General features: G+C 42.3%; 1 protein-coding gene across 1 annotated transcript in view; it reads left to right on the forward strand.

The window, feature by feature from the left end:
• Positions 1-1,363: 1,363 nt before the first annotated feature.
• LOC147679018 (solute carrier family 2, facilitated glucose transporter member 11-like) overlaps positions 1,364-25,102 on the forward strand; it is a 649,876-nt gene continuing 626,137 nt past the window's right edge. Inside the window, exon 1 of the mRNA XM_086942752.1 lies at positions 1,364-1,475. Within this exon, the coding sequence (XP_086798878.1) occupies positions 1,452-1,475 (24 nt within the window). The 5' untranslated portion in view covers positions 1,364-1,451. The remainder of the gene's footprint in view (positions 1,476-25,102) is intronic.

A 25,102-nucleotide genomic window follows, 5' to 3' on the forward strand; every position in this document is an offset into this window, starting at 1 on the left:
TATGTAATTTCTGCGAAGGCGCGGCGGGAAAGGCGACATCCAGAGGGCTGAAGGGACCAGGGAGAGCAGCGCCTCTAGTTCAGCAGGTCCAGGTGGGTTTGCCTCAAGGCCCAGGGGTGGAACTTTGCAGCTCATTCTGCTCCAGTGGAAACCCTGGCGTGCTAGCACTTGTCTCAGCTCCATTATTACCCTTTTTATACGTCTCCAGTCTGCTAACACCAGTGTATAACTACACAAAGCATCTTTTGAAATCAAAGTGAACGCCACGGGGCAGGTAGGTTTGTGGTGAGCGCTGTTTAAATTAATATAGTCCCTCCCTCAGTCTCACGGGCAGGTCCATTGAAAGGGGCGGGTCACGTGGTCAGAATTCCCCAGGCCCCGCATTTGTGATGCAACCTTTATGCATTTTAAAGCAAGCCTGCTCTCTACGTAGCATCTAATACGGATAATGCCAGTGTGTGACCCGAGATGCTGTCACTCTGTTGACCTGGGCCCCGTAAACGTGTCTGAGGAGCCTGGGCTCACTCACACACTGACAGGCGGCCTCAGTCCAAGTGAGTGAGCGGCTGCTGCCCTCAGCAAGAGGGCGGCTCTCTTCGCCACGGTGCTGCTCGAATGGAACAGGGGCAGGCAATTCTGGTGAGTTGAAGGTTTCCTCACTTTTTAACCATCCCCAGGCTGTATCTCGCCCAGACGTCACCCGGTGACATCATCAGGGCAAAAGATGCCAGCCTGGCTGCAGATGCCAGGCTGAGCCACGTCTGTGGGGGGTGCTCTGGTCCTGGAGCAGGAGAGACACGGATGCCACTTGCCCTTCTGCCCAGATACTGGTACCAAGCAGAGCCAGGATGTGTGTAGAGCTCTCCGTGCAGACAGGCCAGCGGCCGCAGTAGGACAGGGTGGAGTGGATGAAGCATGACTTACTTTTTAAAGTTAATGTATTCCAGAAATCTGGAACAGCTCCAACGACGGCAAAGGCAAGATGAAGACGGCTGTTTATTTCACGGCACGTAGGAGCACGAGGCGTGGTAACCGGTCCCATCCAGATTGGACAGGTCAGAGACTCGTTTCCATCAGCATGTCCCCTCTTACAGACGCTGACCCCACGCCAGTCCACCCAGTCCCGCTCACCTCTTGAGTTTCTGGTCCTGCAAAGTTTCCTCGCCTCCTCTCTTTTCATTGGCTGTTGGCTGTCGGGACCGGTCATCCATAGACACTGAGCCTCAGACATAGGGTTCCAATGAGAAACTGACCGAACATGGGGTTTCAATATTACAAAATAGTTCATTATTATATGCAGATGAGAGGGGCGGGGGGGGGGGGGGTTTAGGAGAGGACTCGGTGTCCGGGGATTGGAGTCAAACCACCTTTGTCCTTTCTATAAGAACGCAGTCATTGGTCATTCCACAATCTGCTGTCAGGCGAGAGGGGTTCGTCGCGCGCTCCAGGCCATGTCGTCCCAGCCAGCTGCAGGGGTAGGTGACGTTCAGGGCTCTGCCCTTCCTTTGCTTGGCTGCTTTCTTGGGGAATCTCTAATTTGGTGGTGAAAACTGAAGTTAACTGCTCAGCAAAGGCGCTTGAGAATTCATCTTTTGCCTTTCGTTTAATTTCGTCTTTTTCTTTCCGTTGTCCATTATCATGTGGGTGTTATTTTGCTTTTGCAAGGATCACCTCACACAGGAGGCTTTTTGACAACCACCTCATCCCCTTTCTGCAAGCGCACACCCGTGCAAAGGAACAACTTGTTTGGGTTAAACCTTGAATATTGGTTCCTTCCTTCTCTAATGGGGAGCAGAACAGTTATCCACACCCTCCCTCAGATGGCAGCCCGGAGATGCCCTTCTTGCCTTCGCGCGTGCTTTTGTCAGACGCAGCCATTGGACAGCGAGCAGAGAAGCTCGACCCTTTCAGCCCCAGCTAGGCACCAGCGGGCCTTTTAGTTTAAATATAGAGGGGATGTAACAGAGGCGTAGCACAGGGCCCTGCTGAGCATGCCCCCCTCTTTTCAAGGCACCCCCCTTCCGCACACGCCCCATGGATATTTGTGATGGCAGTCTCAGGACCCCACACATATTCTGCTGGTGGACTCCTCAATTTGTGTGACGCCACTGGGATGTGATGGTGGCACAAAAGCATGTTTCTGGCAGCGAGTATGGTACACATCCTTTCTTGGACACAAATACACTGACAGATCCTTTTATGTGGCAATGAATCATATATATTTTTCAGTTTTTCCTGGTGACCCGTTGCTAAGAATAGCACTCCAGTAAGGCAATTTGAGCCTTCTATAACTGGATTTACCAGTGTAAACTTGCTACTAGTACATTTTAACTTGTTGTTGGGGATCTCCAACATTGAGGTGGCCATCTGTCCATAGGAAAGGATAGGAACATTTAAGAAACTTCGGGGCATATTATCAAGCAGGGCGATGGGCAATTATCGCCGATAAGTGGCGATAATTCTATCGCCCTATTAGCAAGCTGTCGCTAACTGATGTTAGCCACAGCTTTTAGGCGAAATATTAGGCGGTTTGGGGCCTGCTTTGCATGTCAGCGATGTTTATCGCAAATGACATGCAAAGTGGGCGTACCCAACCAGTTCACGACTGAAAGCAGTCGTTAACGTCGCTATCGCCTATTAGCAAGGAAGGCGTAGCGATGGAAATATTCGCGCTAAGCGCAAATATCTCCAAATGTTGACACCTGCCCAGACCAGTTCTTAGCTATATTATCCAATGAGAGGTGGATAACATGGCTAAGAGCATTTCGTCTCTAATGCGTGAATATCGCTGTATTCTCAGCGATATTCACGCATTTCGACGCTATAGCTGGATATTTTAGCACAATGGAGAAAACATTGCTAATAGCATGTTTTCTACACAAACATATCCAGCAATAGGCAGCGATAAAAAAAATGCGCTAAGCGCATTATGCGATAAATATCGCCATTCCTTGGTAATATGCCCCTGCATTATTTAACAAATAGAGACAAAACCTAAAGTGTAACATAAATCTATACTACTATTATAAAGAGAGAGCTGAAACCTTTGAGGCGGGTAAGCTCAAGAAGTACAGCACCAATCACAACACCCAATACAGCATTGTAAAGGGGAGTTGCAGCAGATGGACATAGGCCATACAGCTGCCCACCATATACATTAGAAAGGTCATAGAACCTTAGGGGTAAAGTAGTCTCTTGTGGGTATTGGCGTGGGAGTGTCAAAGTACACTTCACATTAGTCCTTTGTGGGCGTGCAGCGTTGTCAGAGGGGCGTGGCCCAAATAAAAAAAAATGGCCGCGCATTTCAGTAGTGCGGCTTTCACAAGCAATGTGCGCGCCCATTCAAGCTCCACCTTGGCGTTGAGCTGATTTCTGACACGGCCGTCTCCAAACACCAAGGTGCGCCGCATTCACAGCCATTGCCATTCAGGCAGCATTACTGATATATAGTGCAGCGCAATATTTGCAACAAAAACAAAGCTTGACTCCTTTGTTGGCATCAGCATTGTCAAAGGGGGCTGGACAAAAAAAAAGAAGGGGCGCGGCTTTCACAAGCAATGTGCGTGCCCATTCACGCTCCACCTTGGCATTCTGCTGACTTCTGACACAGCCGTCTCCAAACACCAAGGTGCGCCGCATTCACGGCCCTTGCCATTCAGGCAGCATTACTGATATAGAGTGCAGTGCCAATTTGCAAACAAAACAAACCTTCACTCCTTTCTGGGCGTCAGCTTTGTCAGAGGGGGCTGGTCACAAAAAAAATTGAAAAAGGGCCGCGGCTTTCACAAGCGCGCCATTCACTCAGCGCGCCATTCACGCCCCAACGGCTCCGACGAACACTCAAGCAAGGCAGCGTACCACACGATAAAAGCCACTTCACGATTGAAAGTTAATCCGGGGCTCAGGCGGGGCCTGAAAGCACTCAAACTACCAGCGTGAATCACACAGGCACAGCCCTCATAAGCACGGTGTCACGCAGGGCACTGTCAGCGTACACACATTAACGTCAAACACAACGCGCTTGGGGATTACATAACCAAGCCACTCCACAACACACACAAGCTGCAAATGTTAAGGCTGACGACGCACAGATAACGAATGATCTTCAAATACGGTACAGCTAAGGAGGCACATATCAACAACACTCTTACTAACAGTGGATGCAGAAGAGGACAAAGACATTCCAAAAACATTACAAACTGACGTTAGCCAATATGAACAGGTAAAAGACGATGTGAAGGTCCAGGTTAAAATATGCAGAAACATCGTCTTGCCTTTTGTCATACTTACGTAATGCTGCATACGTCACACTTTGACTTTCTGGAATTACTACAAAGAAATTCATTTTATACACACACTTGCTCAGACTCTCATTGAGAATTACGTATGGCACAGGGAGCGAATTCTAACTGATGTGCCTTATGGATGCATAACTATTGTGCCACTTCAGACGGATGTATGACGTTAGAACACATACATTGATAACGCGTACCTTTACAACGCGTTCGTAACAACGAAAGTTGTTACCACGCATTGCGCTGGGGGGCGCAAAATTGATTAATTTAATTTACTATTCCAACACCAGTCCCCGTGGATAGTAGGGAAGGTGTTGGGATAGTAAATTAAATCATTTACTATCCTTGAGCGCCCCCCAGTGCAATGCGTGGTAACAACTTTCGTTGTTACGCCCGCGTTGTAAAGGTATTCCGTGGTAATGCTTGCGTTCTAAACGCTGCATACCACTTCAGACATTTATACCTCAGCATTACCCACTTTCAAACCCTACCTGCTACAGACTTTCATACACACACTTGGTCACACCTTCATTCGAAATTACATACAGGACACGGAGCATTCTACATCCACATTCAAATGAGACCAAAAATGTTGTATACCGTGAAATCTTACAATAAATTGGGATTTACTATTACAAACATTACACACATTACATTTCATGCCCGCACAACGCCGGGACGGGCTGCTAGTTGCTATATAACTATGAATTTCGACTAGAGAATAGATATTTCATCATGCATCCTGGACCTATCTTGACCTTTTTTTGTAAATGATCCTTTAAAGATTATTGATTTAACAAATTTGCACTTCTATCTGGTAGCACTTTATTGCCATTTGACATGTTTTGCACTAATTATGCGTATTTGCGCATATCACATTGTACTTTTTACCTCAGTGCTAGTGTATAGCCCACTTGGGCGTTATACCTTCTGAATTCATTTGAATCCATGACAACAGGGATTTTCAGTTATCTTCTTGCACTTTTCTTATATTTGCTTGATTTAACCTGCATATGGAACTGTGTTTTGATGGAGTTTTAATGGCAATATAATTATTTATAATTATTTATTAGGCTTTTAACTTTTATATTCATTTTAGAAGTTCCTTTAGCCGTTGCCATGAATTCTTACATTTACACTTGATCTCTGAGGTTTTACAAGTAGTGTTTGCAATATGTATTTTACCGCAATTTTGAAAACATTGGTTATCTACTTGTATCTATATGTATACTTTATGTGCAATACAGGCATTTAAGCTGTAATGTAATATTGTGACACTTTGGAAACACAAGTATTTCTTCGTTTTCCATGACATGTGATGGCACTCTTGCACTTTAAATGGGTGGTCAGCCCCCATGACGTTGTCATGTGATCAAGGCTATCTCTAGCCGAAACGCGTCATGGCGGACTGGTGCTGGGCTAAAATCTAAATAAAGAAAAACTTGCACCTTCTTGGGTCTCGCTGGTTCCTGTTGTTTGTGTGGCTATAATCGCTGCGCTTGCCGGCTTTGGGAACTCAACATACCTCATATATATAAACATATAGATGATAGATAGATAGATAGATAGATAGATAGATAGATAGATAGATAGATAGATAGATATAATTATTTAGATACAGAAGGTAACAAAAACCTTATGGCATTAGTGCACACCAGGAGGATGGTTCTATCCCCTGTAATAAGAAATCCACAGTAAATAACCTGAAAAGGCAGCACTCCAGAAATAGTGGTACCTAAAGATAGATAGTTTATCGGTAGCAAAAATATGCAACACATATCAGCTTATGCCTTTATCCCAACCCATTCAAAAAGAACAATTGATGGACAGAATGCGGAACAATGTCATACATTCACCACTATCCAAAGATCTGGGTCTAAATCCATCGTTTTTTTGCTCCTAATGCTATTCCAGTTTGAACCCAGCTATATACTGGATTTATGATGTGCACTGGCAGATGAGTGAGCAGGGACATTTTGGCTTCCATTACAATTCATAAACAGAGAAGAGCTCTTTTAATTGCAGGGCCTGTGTTGAGGGCACATGAACAAAGTGCAGGGACAGCTGCAGCTTGCTCATGCTGTTTTTCTTCTGACCCCCCGTTGCCTGTATTTTTTTCTCCCCTTTGGGTCATTGGCCTCTTTGCTGCTGTTCCTTCAGTGGACCCTATCCGGCAGTCTCCTGGGTCACCTAGGGCAGTTGCTGACCACGGTGGAAGTGATGAGCAAGACTCCATAGTCAGACCTACCCCCTACAGCCTCACTGTGGTTGCTAAAACCTTGCTGTGCCTACTACAACCTTGTACATCTGATACCTATGTGATGTCTGTCTGTGCGGACCACCGCCCCCCAGGGCCGGCTCCTTATTTATTTTATTTAGGTGCCCACCCTTGGGAGATAGCAGTTTGCTTTCATGTGGCGGGAGCTATGGTAGCTTCTTCCAAGTTAGGAAAACTGCCCCTTCTCTCTGGGAGCAGATTTTGACAGCAGGCAGAAATATAGATGAAAAAATTGCCCCCACGCTGCATTGTTTGCTGCCCCCTACATGTGGAAGCAGTGCTGGCTACCACTACTAATCCGTAAGATCTGTGCATTGTTTGGACAACATAAACAAAGGGCTTGGTGCTTAGACTGGTTCCAGACACCCCGCTGAATATGTTGGCCCATAGACCAAGTAGCTCACAGTGCCACTGTATGCCCCCCTAATCTATCCGGTAGCAAACAGTTTCTGGCAAATTCTGAACATGACAACCCTGATTACTCAGGAATCGTGGAAAAAGTACAGAACCTGTCGCTCAGTCACTCATGCTCACTTATTCTCAGAGAAATATACAGAGAACACACAGTAGGACTTTTTAATAATATTTACTGAACCAATGTTATTCTTGCACAAAATACGTGCACTGCAATGATTAGGAGATAGAAGTAAATAAAGGACATTACAAGCACTAAAAGAGTGAACAGTAGATACATTTCTACCATGGTGCTGAAGCAATAAATATATGCAAGCGTGTATGTACTATGGCAATCTTACGTACACCTACAATGCAGACCCTACTCTATGTGTACTTAGAGGGTGTGTAGGTATAGAGCGAAGAATTCCCCCTAGGGACGATCCAACCCCATTATCTATATAGTAAAGGACCCCATCTTGGTCTCAAGTTGGACACCTCACATGGAATGTCAGACCGGATTAATGATGATTTCTCAGCATGTAGGGGTTTTTTGTGTCAGCAGAAGGGCTCCTCTACCAATTTGTCGGGATGTCTATTATTTATAATAAAAATCAGCCTTCATGATGTGCGCACTAGATTAGTGATGTTATGGATACGTAGATAGCCCTGTGGCCTCGTGGATGAAGATAGGACAACCTTTGTACCTCATGCATAATACATGATGTGTGGCGATTTAGATTCCATATGCATTTTGCCGATTCATGCCCTTAAATAGGTACAATTCACATTGTCCTTATATAGGCATAGAACTCCAGTCCTTATTTAGGCAAAGCCAATACAGCCCAAATACAGGCATGGCTACTTCCATCCATTCATCAAACGTCACAACGATTTCTTGGAAAACCAGACTCTTAAGCAGAAGGGACTTACCCTAGCCTGGATATTGATTTCTCTAAGAAACTCATTATTATACATAGACAACTATTCCTTAGGAATTCATCCAAGACGTTCATATGCCCAACTTTACGTCAAAGCTGGCATTCCTAAACACCTTCAAGGTATAAATATACCTTCACTTGCTAAAGCAAAGCACGGTGTGGTTCAGTGCAGTTCGACTATCTACTTGCCCGATGCAGCTCGCTACAGCAAGTGCCGAAGGAAGCCGACTCTCCAGCTGACGCACTGATCAGAAGCTGTCCTCCTCTGCCGAGAATCCAGCTCCGGTGTTTCTGACTCACCTTGCAGGATTGGGAAATTGAGTCTGTGAAAGAGATACTAACCTCTCTCATTCTAAGGTATGGGGCTGATTAGAACCTAGAGAAACCTTTGGCAATTCTATGCAAAAACTAAACCTATGCTAAAGACAACACTTACGTCTTCCCCCATACTAGACCTAGGTTAGGTACATTGGGGTAGGATTTTTTTTGAAGCAAAAGTGGAGTATTTTAGCCTGTGTTATTTATGTATGTATTTTCATATGTCATAGCACTGGACAATGCTTTTACAGTATTATTTTATACTACTGTTTATGCTGTATGCAATTATACTTTGCATTCTGTCTAACAATTGTAGCGGTTCACCTCTCTTGCATGAGAAAGAAGACTGTTCAATAAACCCCTTTTATTGAAACACCTGTCTCTCTATTTTCTCTGCAACTCTGTAGAAACGAAGCATGCACGATTGACTGAGTAAAATAGTTACCTATTGTTTCCACGACTCTGAAGATATTTGTTCCAGTCCTATGGAAACAAATTTGTCATGTTTATGCGGTTGTCAGAAACGAATTCCTTCTTGTGTATTCGAGAAAGTTTCTAGTGACCTCTGAGCTAGCTGGCACTCTAAATTAAGTTCACTATATTCGATAGAGACATACTGATCTCAGTCCTATCTCACATCTATAGGATATAATATTCCAATGCGCAGAGCCTATTGGGAATATAGGAACTACACTACATGGCACCCAACGTTTGGTAAGGCACCAATTTAACGCTAGATACTAAAGTAACTCAGTCGTGCTTTTCTCAGAGACCTCTTTTTCCGTAAATACTCCAATAGACATCTGGAGTTGGTAAAAAGAATAATATCCGCCATAACTGAGTAGGACGAAAAATCCAATGTATTAGTTTTTGGTTTGTTTAACTTTGTAGGATACAGTGTTACAAAATATTGTGCACCTTATATTTGTTTCCTTGAAGCTTGCTCTGCAATTTTTCAATAAACAATGTCAAATAACATCAATAACACCAAAACCGGTGGAGCTGAGATGCAGCTTTTAATATCACAGGTTTCCAAGAAACCGACGAGGATGCTATATGCATTCCTGTGCATTTAAGGAAAGCCATCACTATAAAACTTATAAAAAATGGCCTAACATCAAGAGGGGGAAGGATAGTTTTTGTGATAGAGGCACATGAATATCACCAGACAAAGGTATTCTATTTGTGGATAGTCTTCCCCGAAGCAAATCCAGTAACACAGGTGTTTGACTTCTACAAAGAAGATGAACCACCAGAGGAATATATTCCTTTCGAGGACATAGAAATTCCACTAACTTACCAGGAGCATGAGCTCTGGTTTAAAGGCGCCCTAAACATTTTAATCACATCACCAGGTTTGGTCCCCTAGGTAGACCAGGAGTAACATGGTCGGCCATAGCCGGCTACACACCTGACCCTGACATTGAAGCAACGTCGGATGATGAATTACTTAGTAATATACAAAGATTAGTGGAATTATACAGTTAAGCCCCAACTGTCTGAAAGTCCTGAAAAGGTCTTTACTAAAAACACTCCTACTCCTTCTAAAAAGAAGTGGGAAAACACTAAACAAACTTCTAAAGAGAAGTGTTCTCATTCCAGAGGTAGGTCTCCTCAAAAGGAGCTCTCTGAAAGGAGGTATAACCTCAGGAATAGGGATAATTTGAGAATACCTGAAAGCTATCAAGACACTGATACAAGTTACTCTTGTACCTTTCAGACTTCGTCACAGAAATCCGAAAGAAGAGGATGGTCAGAAAACAAGGAAGAATGCGTGAAGTCCAGAGACGATCAACACGTTCAGAAAAGAAAGAAACCTCAGTTTACCAAAAAGAAGGTAGCAGGTCTAAAAATCAGACATGCCGAGGATCTTGAAGACACAACTCAAGAACGGAGAATGGGCTCAGACAATGTTGGACAGTGCAGCAGAAGTCACCATAGCTCGCAAAAAACTGAAGGATTATCTGGAGACAGTGGACTTGATAAATTCATTCAAGTTGAAACTGCAGATACCAGGGTTAGTTTTCCACACAGGTTATATGAAATAACACTCCGGATGGAGGGAGACATACCAAGAAAGATAAGAGCACTCTTTTGGGAGCGACTTTCTAAGGGTTATGACATTCTTCTAGCTGAACAAGACTGGCCACTACAATTTGTCAGGGAGTTCCCACATGGTAAAGACATCATTATGCCAGCCTTCTCTAATCATATTCCAATTTATTTAATATATACTTATGCCAGGAAATGGGCAGTTGCCCAAGCTCCTGCATTATACAAAAATCATGTAGGATGGGATGAGGACTCGCCTCACCATAAAATACAACTAAAAAATCAACCAACTACACAACGGCAGAATCCAGTTAAGCAAGAAGCTTAGGGTAAGCGCATTATGGTTGTTACACCTGTACCTGCCTTAGAGGCAGTGACAAAAGTGAGCATTCCAAATGCAAAAGCTTTACAGCCGAGATGGATACAATGGGTTAATTCTCTTGCTGCAACAGACGTTGAATACATTTTTGACCCATATTTGAAAACACAAGCATTTCTAGAATATGAACAAGAATGTTCTCTGCCTACTGAAATTCTGCCTCTAGAGCAGTATGAATGTATAATTTATACTGACGGATCAGCTCAACCAACTAAGGGGGTAAACAAACCTATTGTGCAGCGTGCTCAATCGTTAGGGGAGGGCAGAATTTCCATAATAGCGTTACGAAAATATCTGCGAAACGGTAAAAAATCTCTGCGAACACGCAGAAATTCCGCAAACATGCAGAATTACTTGTTTGCGATGCTTTTTTCTGTTTGCAATTGCGGTTTGCGTGCTTGGGGGAAATATCTTGCGAACACGCATTTTGAGTACGCGAACAAGCAAAATATTTTGCAAACTCGCGGAACGCAGAATTTTGGGCAATTCCGCGTTCTCTGCAGAACGTGAAATTACCCAAATTCCGTGAGCGGAACGGAATTTACAGCCCAGGCCTAACGATCGTTAAAGGTCATTGGCGCAATGGCAAATTCCAACCAATGGTCATTAAAACTCAATCCTTAGGAGATTGTAAAGCTCAGCGAGCTGAACTACAAGCATTCAAGATGGCACTAGAGAATACGGACCGCGAATTCCCCACACTCATAGTGTGCGATTTGTATTATTGTGTTCAATCTTACAATGAATACTTGCAAAACTGCATTCAAAACGGTTAGAAAGATGCAAAAGGTGGCACAATCAAGCATACACTGCTTTGGGAGCAAGTAGTTTAGTTACGACAAGGACTACAAAACACTCACATGATACATACACTGAGTCATCTACATGATGGCGTTCACGTTGAAGAGAATTCATTGGCTGATAAAGCCACGAAGGCAGCTGTGCAAACGGCTTCCGTAGCTGCAATCATTCGTTCAAAAACAAAAATAGACGGCAAAATTATGCTAGCTGTCAATGCCACAAGCAAAGGCAGCGGTGCAGCGTTACCTAATAAGTTTCCACTCTAATACTCATATATAATTGATGCAAACTCCGTTCCTTTTGCTCGAATCCCTGAAGTGGGGGATAGGGTAATTCCAAACAGGAAAAGAAGAGTATCTTTGATTTACGAAGCACATCTGGGAGAGGGTCTGATACATCAGGGGATCTCGAAAACAATATTAGAAATAAAGGAGATATACTGGTGGCCAGGAATGAATGTACACATTCACACATTGGTAATTAACTGCATAGACTGCAACAGAGATCGCAGCACAGAACGCAGCCAGATACCTGACTACAGTAAAGCCAGCCCAGTACAGACACCATTGTTAGACAGTATTAGACTTTATACACGCAGACGTCCCTGTGGACAAATGCGGTCCCACAAATATTAAGACAAGGTTTATTTGGATGTGGCCTCAGTGCTCGGCTGACGCTCAAACTGTTATAAAAGATTTGCGAGTGTTTACTGGCACATACGCAGTCGGCATGCTACATTCTGACCAGGGTCCTGCATTTAGCTCTCGAGCTTACAAGGAGGCCATGGCCAAATTGGGCTTTGCATTGCGGTACTCTAGTCCATTCCATCCTGAGGGAAAATCGGATGTGGAGAGAAAAAAACAGGACATAAAGCAATCTATAACAGCTAGGGTATTAGGTTTGGGTGACCGGTGGGTCAAACATCTACTAAGTGTCCAACGTAGTCTTAATAATTTGCCAAGAAGTTCTCTAGGGGGACTCACTCCATGTGAGGTCCTTTTTGAGATTAGGATGCTGATTGCAGACCTCGATTGTCAGACTTCAGTGGTAGACCAAAAACCTTTTGATATCAAAGACTGTTTGGCTGTTTTACAGGACTTAAATGAAATAAGAACGAAACAAAGCAACGTGTTCCTGAAGACAACCACCACTAAAGAAAAAACGGCTGTCCCAGCACGGCCTGTCTGGATCCCAAAGCTTAGTGATCTAGTCAGAGAAAAGATCACGGACAAGAAGGAATTTGGGCCTTCTTATAGACAACCAGTACCTGTCCTAACAATCCACGGATCGAGAACAGTATTACTGCCGCCCCTTGCTGGTCAAAATGAGAACAGGTTTGTGTCAATCGACCTGGTCAAACCATATCATGTGCCCGATACTAAGCAGTAGGCCAAGTGGACTCCGACCTAGTAGCAGACACCCTAATCTAGCTACTATCCAAGAGGTTCAAACTGAGAGACTCATCACCTTTGAAGAATCTGCAGTGCGAAAAGAAGGATTAAGCAACAAAGCTATGGAAGTCGTACCTCTTGAGACCCAAATAATAGTTCATCAAGAAACGTCTGTCTACAATGTAGTAGCATCTGCCTACACGAATGTAACAAGTGATCAAGTGGTTCCAGCGATTTCAACGAATCCTGGTGCAATCCTAACAATTGACAGAACTGCCTCTGGCTATTTCATTAACTTTGATACGTTTTCTGAGGATCCCAGTGAACCTGAAACAACATCAGTAAAAAGAACTTTCAAAGAACAAGCAACAGACCTTTTTAATCACCTGGAAAAGACTTATCTGGTTTCTCCATGGATTGGACTTTGGATTGTGTTGGGTGTACTTTTTCTTCTACTTTGGTTGACCCTGGTAATAACTTTGTGAATGCTGATAAATGGAAGATATGTCAAAATGGACACAGCAAGTACGAACATCAACTTACTCCTCAAGCTACACAAATCATCCCATCATGAACAAAGAGACTTGTCATCAGTGAACATCACAGCTGTTCCTATACCTGGTGTTATAGCTTGGGACAAAACTGACTATTCTCACACACAAGAGGGGAGAGGGTCTATATCTAATTCAACCACCCGAACCCCCTAAATGACTCTAGTACATACAAAATAGGGGTGGAGAATAACAAAGCATGAACGATAAAGGAAGTTACAAACAAAGATCACAAGTGTGCAAACACTGGCACATTCATGAGTGATGAAAAACTGCCCTCACTCACACACGATGTGTGTGACATGCTTCATCATCGGGTCTGCTACAACGCCCGGGTGGAGCCACACTCCAGGCGGAGCATAGGGAGGGGGATTTTTTTTTTGTATATACACAAGGACAACGTGTAACAGACAACTAAAAATGACAACAGTGTTCACAAACAAAAACCAACAGGTCAAGACTGAGTACAGTGAAAAACAAGAAAATGCAGTAGAGAGTGATTAAAACTGCCTCCTGGATACCAGATATAAATTTTATTGGTAGGTTCCAAGGTCAGGGTTAAAAAGGACTGAATGGTGGTACTAGGGATAATTATTAGGACCCCCTTGTGCCCTTCCTTTACTGATGTAGTCAACATGTTTCGACCCTTTATCACCCTTAATTACTGGGTCACCTGGGTCTTCTTCAGGACGTCTTCCTGTCCCAGTCTAATATAGTAATCCCCTTACCTTAGTTAGGTTGTTAACAGGGGTGAAGGTCACTCTTGCCCGTCAGTAAGAGGCTATGTGGAGGGAGTTCCGCCAACACGGCGACACAACTGTGAAGAACATTATTAACAATCACAATTATAGACAACAAACTTAATTATCCACTATCCAATTGTGATTTAGGTAAAAGAGCCGTCAACTCACAATGCCCTGCAGAGAGTTCCCTCCAAACCATACATTGATCAGAGCCCCATTGGACCATTCATTAAGCCATAGTTATAGAACAAACCATTCCATATATTAAAAAGTATAATCCATGCGCAGACATCATTCCAAAATATTCAATAAAGTATATATGTCACCACGGTGTATCCCATCACATTACCTCCTGCGACCTTTTATCTGGTGGCATCAGGAGTATGATTTCCAACATCCATGAATATCATTCATTGTCAATCATAAAATGCCAGGTCCAACTCACTGAGTTTATTGATACAGATCACTTGACCTGGCGCTTGGGGGGTGGAGTCCCAAAGAACACAACCTATATTTCCAAAATAGTAAAGGAAAGAATATATTTGTCATTATGATCCAGTGTCTGAGGGAAAGAATATATCTCAACCAATGCCCAGTACACTTAGAGAATAAAAACGTGTATCATTCCACAACTGCCAGAGTGCGCAGGGAATGACCAGCTATTCCCCATCTCTTCTGAAAACAGAACTGACTATGACATTTTTGGCCCGTTGGAGCTGTTGAAGATTGCACAATTATTTAAGATTTCATTAAGTGACTTTTTTTCATCTAGTACCTTTTCTGATGATTGGGACTTCGAGACTGTTACTAATATGATGTAAGACTTAGAAATGTCTGCAGTATTCACAAATCATGAAAATTTAGAAGGTTCATCAGACTATGACCAAATGTACTGTTATAATCACTATGGTCATCATTTCCTGCACAAATCTGAAAATCCTAGAAATGTATTAATGTATAACCAATGGGAACATTGTCCTATGCCCCCAAAGGGTAGCTCAAAAACATTTGCAAGAAATTTTCCGTACTTTTCAGGGTTCAATGTATCTAATGCTGAATCATTTTACTTTAGAGATGTAAACAAAACAGGCATGAAAAGTATGTTAACAAATACCAAACAAATATATTCAGCAGCCTTCTATGCTCAAATGTCTAAACTAGGTTTCGACTTTTGGAAAGAAAACATAGAGACGAAAACTGTCTTGGGCACAAAAGGATGGCAGGTACAGTGGATAGAAGCTATGTTTAGAGCCTGTATCATCCCTGAGTAAATTATGTTTTTGAATGACACTGTCCTACAGATGCCTTGCCTTGGGTTAGCAAAGATAAAATACCTGAACAATCCGTCCATACCTGCACCTACACCTGATAGGAATAACACTTCAGAGGGGGAGGTTGACGTACACACTATTATTTTGCATCACAACAGAACAGATCCAGATTGGAAAAAATGGTTGATCTTGCCCACAGACACAAACAACTGTCAATATAGATCCCTGAACAAAACAAAGGGCTTCACATTCACTAGGCCAGACCCAAGATATGTTCAAAGACAGCATCCAGGAAGAGTACCAAGATACAGTGTAGGGAAACTGTACCTTGAATGGTTACATAGATCTACACTTAAGGATGTAAATCAACACTTATCTTTACATAAAGATGGCGCTGATCTTAGGGAATTCTTGCTATGACCAAGAAAACGGTGTCAAAAATGTTTTATATGTGCTGGTATCTATGCTGCTTATATGAAGCATGGAAGATTACACAAGCAGAGACTTCAGAACGAACACAAGAAATTGATCGTATTCATTTAGAGAAAACTCTCTCTGTAGTTCAGGATGGGTTAACAACTCTGTCGTCCAGGATATATTCATTGGACAGCATAGTGTCTTCTGCCTTAGACATCATGGAACAGGACTTGGTCATGTTGCAACATGGTCAGTCGCATTTAAGTTCTAATCATGCTATTAGGGTGGATGTTACAAAACCTACGTTCAGGCTATGTGCCTTGGCGTTTAATTAATACTACGTCACTGTTTTCAGAATTCAATCTCACTGATAAACAGTTCAAATAGTTACAAAGGGGAGGAGACTATACAGTGCTGAGCATTGAAAAACTGGAAAGATTGCCATTTACTGTCGCTCAAAAGCCAGCTACTGAATGGATTATACATGGAATAATCACTCTGCCGTTTACATTTTTCCATTTTCAGTATTGCCTAAAACAAATACCATCATGCACATATGAAAGGTTGGGTAAAGAATACATTAAGACATCCTGGGAATTACCATACACACATAGATGTTGGAGTTGGGGATGTGAAGTGTTTCTTAGCGGAAATAACTGTGAAGACGCACTAAGCGCTTCTCTCGATTGTCAGGGTATTAATTTACACAGGTCTGGCGATGGTTCCTCTAACAATTTATTCTGCCACCTGCAAGGTTTACCAGCTGCGGTGATTGATCCAATTTTTGGACAACTTTCAAATGGAAGTTACCTCATGTTGAACGATCACAGCTTCTGTGGCATGTTGCCAGGTATACCATATCTAGTAACTTTGTCAGCCAGTGTCACTTGCTGTATGCAAGTATTGTCCAAAAACCAATACAGACAAGGAGTCACCTTTAGGGCCCTCACTGAACATCTCTTCTATACAAATTGATACTTTAAGCAGAATGAAAGCTATTCTTTTGCCAAAAACTTTGCCACTGACCTCGGCCAAAGAAACCTATGATCTGCAAGTCGCAAAGACTTCTGCCGAGATACATGCCCTCTTAACTACAAACTGCCCTGTACATTTCTCAGGAATGTGAAGTCGTATCTTAAACATGTCTGATACGAGCGGTATTGTACATGTATTTAAGACCATATTTTCTGGACTGTTAACACCTTTTGAAGCAGTCAAAGGAATATTTCCAAACTTCGTGCACTGTGTTGTCCTCAGCTGCTACCAATTCTGATGACGGCATTCATTGAGATCTCACAGTTGCAAATTGCTGACGGTGAAGTACGAGAGGAAACAGGCATGCAGGTACCATCCATTACGAACATTGCTAATGCGACCAATGCTGACGGTGATGCTTCACATCTATGTGCAGGTAATCTTCTAAATGAAGTAATCCAACTTTCACCTACAATGGTAGATAACTTCTTTACAGACTTTAAAGATTTGATGTTTTCTCCAAACACTAACACTGACTTTTGATTTGGCACACAGTGTTCGGAGAGATGTTGATTTCGACCTTAATTTTTTCAAAACAAAGTTCTAACTTTGGGACTCTTTTTCCTATGATTAATTTTTTTGGGCACAAGTAATCTGCTTTAAGTAGAACTATTCATAGAGAATTCTTTGAAAAACTTCTAGAGACAATATTTGAATTGTTCACATACACAAACATTTTTATGTATTTTGACATGAAATGGTTTCGACCTTTTTCTTCTGTATTTACAAGCCATTTCATAAATGTATATATTCTTGATTCATTCAGATAGCATTTATAAATGTCAACTGTATGCTTAGAATTAAAGATTGCTTTAAATGCGTGCAGCACCAATGCTCTTTTTGTACAACGAGTACCATTGCAATTTTCTGTATTTTGGGTGGGTTTTAACACTTTAAGATTAGATATGTTTAACGTGTCTAGAACTTAGTAATGTTGTACATAAGAAAGTGGAGTGGGTGTTGTGTGGCGATTTAGATTCCGTATGCATTTTCCCGATTCATGCCCATATATAGGTACAATTCACATTGCCCTTATATAGGCATAGAACTCCAGTCCTTATTTAGGCATAGTCCATACAGCCCAAATACAGGCATGGCTACTTCCATCCGTTCATTAGCCGTCACAACGATTTCTTGGAAAACCAGACTCTTAAGCAGAAGGGACTTCCCCTAGCCCGGATATTGATTTCTCCAAGAAACTCATTATTATGCATGAACAACTATTCCTTAGGGATTCATCCATGACGTTCATATGCCAGACTTTACGTCAAAGCTGCCATTCGTAAACACCTTCAAGGTATGAATATACCTTCACTTGCTAGAGCAAAGCACAGTGTGGTTCGGTGCAGCTTGACTACCTACTTGCCCGACGCAACTCGCTACAGCAAGTGTCGAAGGAAGCCGACTCTCCAGCTGACGCACTGATCAGAAGCTGTCCTCCTCTTCTATTATTATATTATTATTATTATGTTTCTTACTAGCAGCCCGCCCCAGCGTTGCCTGGGGGCAATGAGGCTTTAGGGCCAACCTATAGATAAAGGACACATTATTATTGCACATTTTGTATTGCTTTTGCACTGTTTATGGAACCCCCTTCTATCACAATTTTCACCAATATCCATAAACTGAAAGAAATCTCAGTAGCTCTTCTCATTTAAATGTATTTTTTACTTATCTTTCAATGCCTCTTTTTCGAAGGTTCCACGGTAAAAGAAACCGTCTCCCTTTCGATGAGAAAAAACACACGACCGAACACAAATTCTTACTTAGTGCATGACTGCCCTCTACAGGTCATATAAAACAGACTGCTGAGAAGGCACCTTTGACGATGTAGGAGGGCCTCTTTTAACAAAGTACTCCTCCTTACATCGATGAGTGTTAATAGAGAATACCAGCAGAAGTAAAAAAAAAAAAGTGATCTACTTTTGAAAGAATTTTCATTTGACCGTTTTAATGCTCATTTCCCTAAACCGGATTCCAAGAAATGTTAAGTCTTAACTCTTGAGTTGGATTTTTCGCTACACAACCCTTTAAGTTAAGGCTGTCCGTAGCAAAGCTTTTTTAAACGCCAACAACTTCATAAAAATCTGGACAACATACTTTTTTCTGTAAGAATTTCTGGAATGAAAGTTCTGCATTGCTTCATAAAGCTGACGCTGTCCTGTCATGCCTTGCTCTAGCACGTTCCCCAACAGAACAGCCCTGTGTGCTTTCCCTTCCATGCACTCCACCACCACAGTCTGCAAGCCACAACCACATGGGTGGGGGGGGGGGGCTGTTATGATAATGGCTCCCGTCCTCAAAAGACAGTACGCTCTACCTGTTGCTTCCACGCCGCTCCTTCCTGCGCTCCCGATGTCATCACGCAGACGTCGCGGCCGGCGCTAGTTGCAAGGGACTACTTTTTTGTATTTATAATTTTTTTTTTAAAACAACGTATTTTTTTTTTTAGATAGCCTATGTCCTTCTGCTTGCCCTGTGGTTTTCAATGATGTCTTGGGTGTTCGGATTGGTGGTGTACTTTTCAAGTTTACCCTGCCAAAAGGTGCAAGTTCTCTCTTTATAATAGTAGTATAGATATAGCGCCAGAATCGACCCCCGAAGGGGTATCTCCGCGCTTGCCTTGGGAACCCGTCCTGGTTTTTCCTTGTGAGATAGCCCCTACAGGGCATCCCCAAGCCAGGCAACCCGCCGCGGGGGGCCGTTGTGGAGATTAAGCAAGCTTAATGCCCAGAGTTGCAGAGTGTGAACCCATGATTAGGTCAGGCACCGAAGCGAGAATTATCGAGTCCGTGGACATTTGAGCTCAACACCCTGCCGAGTTGGGAATTGAACCCTGGTCCCGGGTCTGACCTCTGCTTCAGGGTCTGCCTGCTCTAACCAGTGAGCCACACTTCTCCCTCTGGAACTCTGAGAATCCAGTTCCAGTGTTTCTGACTACCCTTGCGGGGTGTTGGGAAATCGAGTCTGTGAAAGAGATACCAACCTCTCCCATTTTAAGGTATGAAGCTGATTAGAACCTAGAGAAACCTTTGGCAATTCTTTGCAAAAACTAAAGCTATGCTAAAGACAACACTTACTTCTTCCCTCATACTAGACCTAGGTTAGGTACATTGGCGTAGGCATATTTTAGAAGCACTAATTGAGTATTTTAGCCTGTGTTATTTATGTGTGTATTTTTATATGTCATAGCACTAGACAATGCTATTACAGTATTATTTTATACTACTGTTTATGCTGTACGCATTATACTTTGCATTCTGTCTATGGATTGTAGCAGCTCACCTCTCTTGCATGAGAAAGAAGACTGTTCAATAAACCCCTTTATTGAAGCGCCCGTCTCTCTATTTTCTCTGCAACGCTGTAGAAACGAAACATGTACGATTGACCGAGTAAAATAGTTATCTATTGTTTCCACGACTCTGAAGATATTTGTTCCAGTCCTAGGGAAACAAAGTTGTCATGTTTATGTGGTTGTCAGAAACTAATCCCTTCTTGTGTATTCAAGAAAGTTTCTAGTGACCTCTGAGCTAGCTGGCACTCACAATTAAGTTTAGTATATTCAATAGAGGCATACTGACCTCAGTCCTATGTCACATCTACAGGATATATTAATCCAATTGCGCAGAGCCTATTGGGAATATAGGTACTACACTACAATGATGTCCAAGGCATTGTGATAATGTTATGCGAAGCTGGATGTTTAAACTAAATAGTTTCAGAGAAACTAACCCAACATTGTCATGCATGCAAATGTATGCAAAAGGTCACAGCCGAAATGTTATTTTCTAGGCCAATGTAAGGAATAAGCTGCCACGCTACATGGACCTAACCCGGGATTATAACACTGGCCGGTACTGTGGGGGCATGAGGCTTCCCTCCACGGTTTCCAACTCTGCTGACTGGGTGTTTTGAGAGGGCTCCAGGGCACCCAGCATCAAGAGACTGGCCCCTGGAGATGGGGTTCCTGGGATCAAAATTGGCTCAGGGACTGGGGCAGCGCGGCTCTCCTCCCCTAAACTTCAGGAACAAAAGAGGGAGTACCATGTTTGGTGGAGTCACACCTCTTTGTCGTCTGGCCATTTTCTCTTGATGAGGATTCACATTATCACAGATGTGTGGATGAAGATGATCGGGGAACAATCACATTGCTGAAATTACATGCACACAAGGTCACTGGAAACATTACCTTGTGGTTCTTTACGCAGATGTAGTGTAAATATGCACTATACATTTACCCAATGAGGCAGCACTTACTAATAACCAGTAGAAAGTACTCCAGTTGGGTATATGGTTTCTGCAAAACAGTAGACTCTTCTTGGGAAAAAAGGGTCTGTTATGGCCCTGATGCTCATTGCACACAAATTAACCTCAATACAAAGCACTTGGAAATATAAACACAGCTGGTACCCTCAGTTGAAGCTCTACTTAAAAAAACACACATTTTCTTAAAACTTCATGGGCTTAACGAAGGCAGAGCAAGTGAGTTTCCTCTTGTATTTCATGTTGAAAAAAAATCTAAAATCCTTAATGGAGGTGAATGCATTGTTGAACTATTGGAGACAAATCTAATCTGTGGTGACTGTGATGAGTGGTTTCTTTCTTGTCTTGAGAGCGAAGTCCGTGGTTTTCCCCTTTAATTACTCTGAGTATACAAATACCCAAAATCATCTGCAAGGTATGCCCATTTGGACCCATCCCATTTTTTTAATAGTAAGCAATGGTCTTTCTCCCTTTTCCTACCTTGATGGACATCTCCACCAAGCAAAGAAGTACTTATATTATATAGTTAGGAGGAAATACCCTTGTTTGGTGGAGATGCCCCTCTTTGTAGTCTTGTCCTCTTCTCTAGACAAGAATTCATGTTATCACAGATTTGTGATCAAGACACCCTAGAGAGAATAACGTTGCTGAAATTACATGCACACAGGGCCATTGGAGACATTTCCTCGTGTGCCCATTATGCAGATGTAATGTAAAATATGCACTAGTTATTACCCAATGACGTTGCACTTTATAATTAACCAATAGAAAGTACTCCAGTTGGGTAGATTTTTTATAGTTACTCACACAGCTACTGACACACTCCCACTGACACTCACACACCCACTGAAACAGCTTTTTGCCACTGTCGCATACACTTACAGAGCAAAACACCCACTTACACACCCATACAGACACTAACACACTCACTCACAGACTCACACAGCCACTCACACAACCATAGAACCACCCACACACCCACTCATACACCCATACAGCTACTCATACAACCACACCTCAAGATCCATACAGCCACTCACACATCCATCTACATGACCATTCAGTCAATCACATACCCATACAGCCGCTCATATAACTGGTCACACAACCACATAGCTACTCATGTGCCAACTCATAGACCCATACAGCAACTCATATATGCAGACTCAACTCATACAGCTACTCACACACCCACTCACAGACCCATAAACTACTCACACAACCACTCACAGACCCATACAGCCACTCACAAATTCTACAGGGACTACATAGTTAGGAAATAACATTAAGAATAACATTAAAAAACCATGGACAGTCACAAAACCCCCCAAATAATATAGGGATGTTATAGCAAGGAAATAACATAAAAAAATGAAGAAATTCAATGAAAAAACAAAGGTTACAGGGTCGTTATAGTTAGGCTCAGATTTCCAGGATTGCACTTGTTTCTTTTCCTACATTTATGAGGGTAAGCTGTGTGAAACTTTGGTGTAGTAGTGCTCTCCAGTGTTCTTGTATTTTTTTAAACAACGTACACATAGATTCCGTCTCTTTTCTGTTTTCCAGAACACTTTTTTGGCCCTGAGGAGACTCCCCCTTGACCCATAGGGATTCGAAACGCGTAGGCCTCTCTCCACTTGGTCTGCTTCTGCTATTCTTGTGCCGATTTGTACCGCACTTGAAATTTTGTATATTAACTTTATAAAACTTTTGGTTCTAATAGAATTGACTGTTAGGAAACCATTTGAGTGGATTGTTCCACAGAAATTACTTTTGTGATTATTGTTGAATTTATATCAGACCGCTTTTACTTCTCATACTGGTATATTTAACCTTCCAGATTATGGGAAGTATCTTTTGTTTGAATGTTTGAATGTGTGTGGGATGACTGTGATATGCTTGATTAGTGAAGGTGTGATTGTGATTTTATCTTATTGTGTCCTATTTTTCATCTTTTGCGCTTGCAATTCTTCAATTTAAAAAAGGTACTAAGTACCAAATTTTGCACTTTCAAATATATATGATTAAAATAAACAGCTATTAAATAGCAATACCCAGCTTTGAATTTAATTTCTTTTTTAGATGCCATTAGGTGTATTGAATGATCATATCAGTATTGGCATATTCTCTTGTAATGATGTTGGTAACCAGGCAAGTTGGCACAAAAAACATTCTCGCAGCAGAACCAGCACCTGTTATTAGTGTTACATTGTTTTTATAGCATTTATGTAGCCCTAATCAGACTCGAAGCACTGACAGCGAAACGGAGAGACATAGTAGTAGATTTGGTTTATATGTAAATGGAATTTATTTCGTAGTTCAGTGAGTTGTGGTTCAAAACATAGTGGTTGGGATTAGGTCGTTGTTTAGCCTTCGTGGTTTAGGCACTCGTGATTCCAGAGGTAAATGTTAAATCATACAAGCATAGAAGAACTCACATACTCACTTATATACCCAAACAACCACTCAAACACCCAAACAACCACTCAAACATCATACAACCACTCACACCCACACAGCTACTCCGACATCTCTTCACACACCCATACAACCACTCACACACCCATACAACTACTTACTCACTCATAAAACCACTCTCACACTCATACAACCACTCACATTTCCGATCACACACCCATAGTATCACTCACACTCCCAATCACACCCCCAGAAAAGCACTCACAAAACTCATTCACAGACCTATACAGCCACAGACATACGTATACAGCCACCCACACACTCAGTGACAGATCCATATTGTGACTCACACACCCACTCTCACAAATGTACAGTCACTCAGACACTTACTCACACACTGATACAGAAGGTCACAAAGCCACTTGGATGACATATGTTAGAAACAGTATCACTCAGTAGAATAGAAAGAATAGTAATATAACTTATGCTGTAGCTTAGTATGTATCTTGAAGTCTCAGAAACATTTATGAAATACTTACACTCACGGGATGATGACATCAGTGATACCATTTGAGATGTCATCAGTGATTTCACCAATTATGTCACTGGCCATGTCATGAGCAATGTAAAATATGAGGTCGTAAGCAGTGCTTGTGTGGGGCATAAGTTATAGTTAGCTCAGGTAACTATAACTGCTGAGTTTCACTGGTTTTGTACTATAACTCCACTGTAACCTTTGTATATATGTGTATGCATACCTATATCTAAGACGATATAGATATGCACACATGTATGAAGGCTGATATAGTGCCTCATGTTGCGCCTCAAAGGCTTGCTGCTTTGGAGTGAAAGGGAGTTGGACATATTAAATGTGTGTTTCAAGTTGGAGTTTTCTCCCTGTGTGCCTCTTGACACAACAGAATAGTCAACAGCCGTGAAGGTGGTGCACAAAGTGACGGGGCCAGGACAACTGGAGCTTGGGCATTGGCCCAATCAAACCCTTCTTTAGGGATGCTAGTGTTGTAGAACCGGATTAGATTGGACAATTTTGAGGAGCTATCAGAAACTTAGGAATGGTGCTATTGTTTGGGGGAACACACATGTTACCCAATCAGTATAACCTCTTGAATGGAATACAATAATTTTTATGGAAATTCTCCTTCTTGACAGTCTTTTGTTGGGTGGTGGGACAAGTTTAAAACTTATTTGTAAGGGTTCCAATACATGTGTTGTTTTCAGAACTTGTTGGTAAGTGATGCATAACTTTAAAGGTTCTTACTGCTGCTTCCTGAGGTAGCTGCTGCTCTCTTTCCCCACGTGCTACCCATTCATTCATTTATTCATCGATGCAGTCATTCATCAGACACTTCATCCACCCTTCATCTTACCCATTTACCCATAAATCCATGTGCTTATCCATTCCCCCAACCATCTATCCACAGTCAGTTGTACTTCAATTCATTGACTCATCCATCTATTCATTGTGCTAACCATACACTTAGTTTTGCATTCTCTTATTCACCTATTTAATCTATCATACTCATTTTGCTAGTCAA

The sequence above is a fragment of the Lissotriton vulgaris genome, chromosome 11, assembly GCF_964263255.1.
Source record: "Lissotriton vulgaris chromosome 11, aLisVul1.2, whole genome shotgun sequence".
Lineage (NCBI taxonomy): Eukaryota > Metazoa > Chordata > Amphibia > Caudata > Salamandridae > Lissotriton > Lissotriton vulgaris.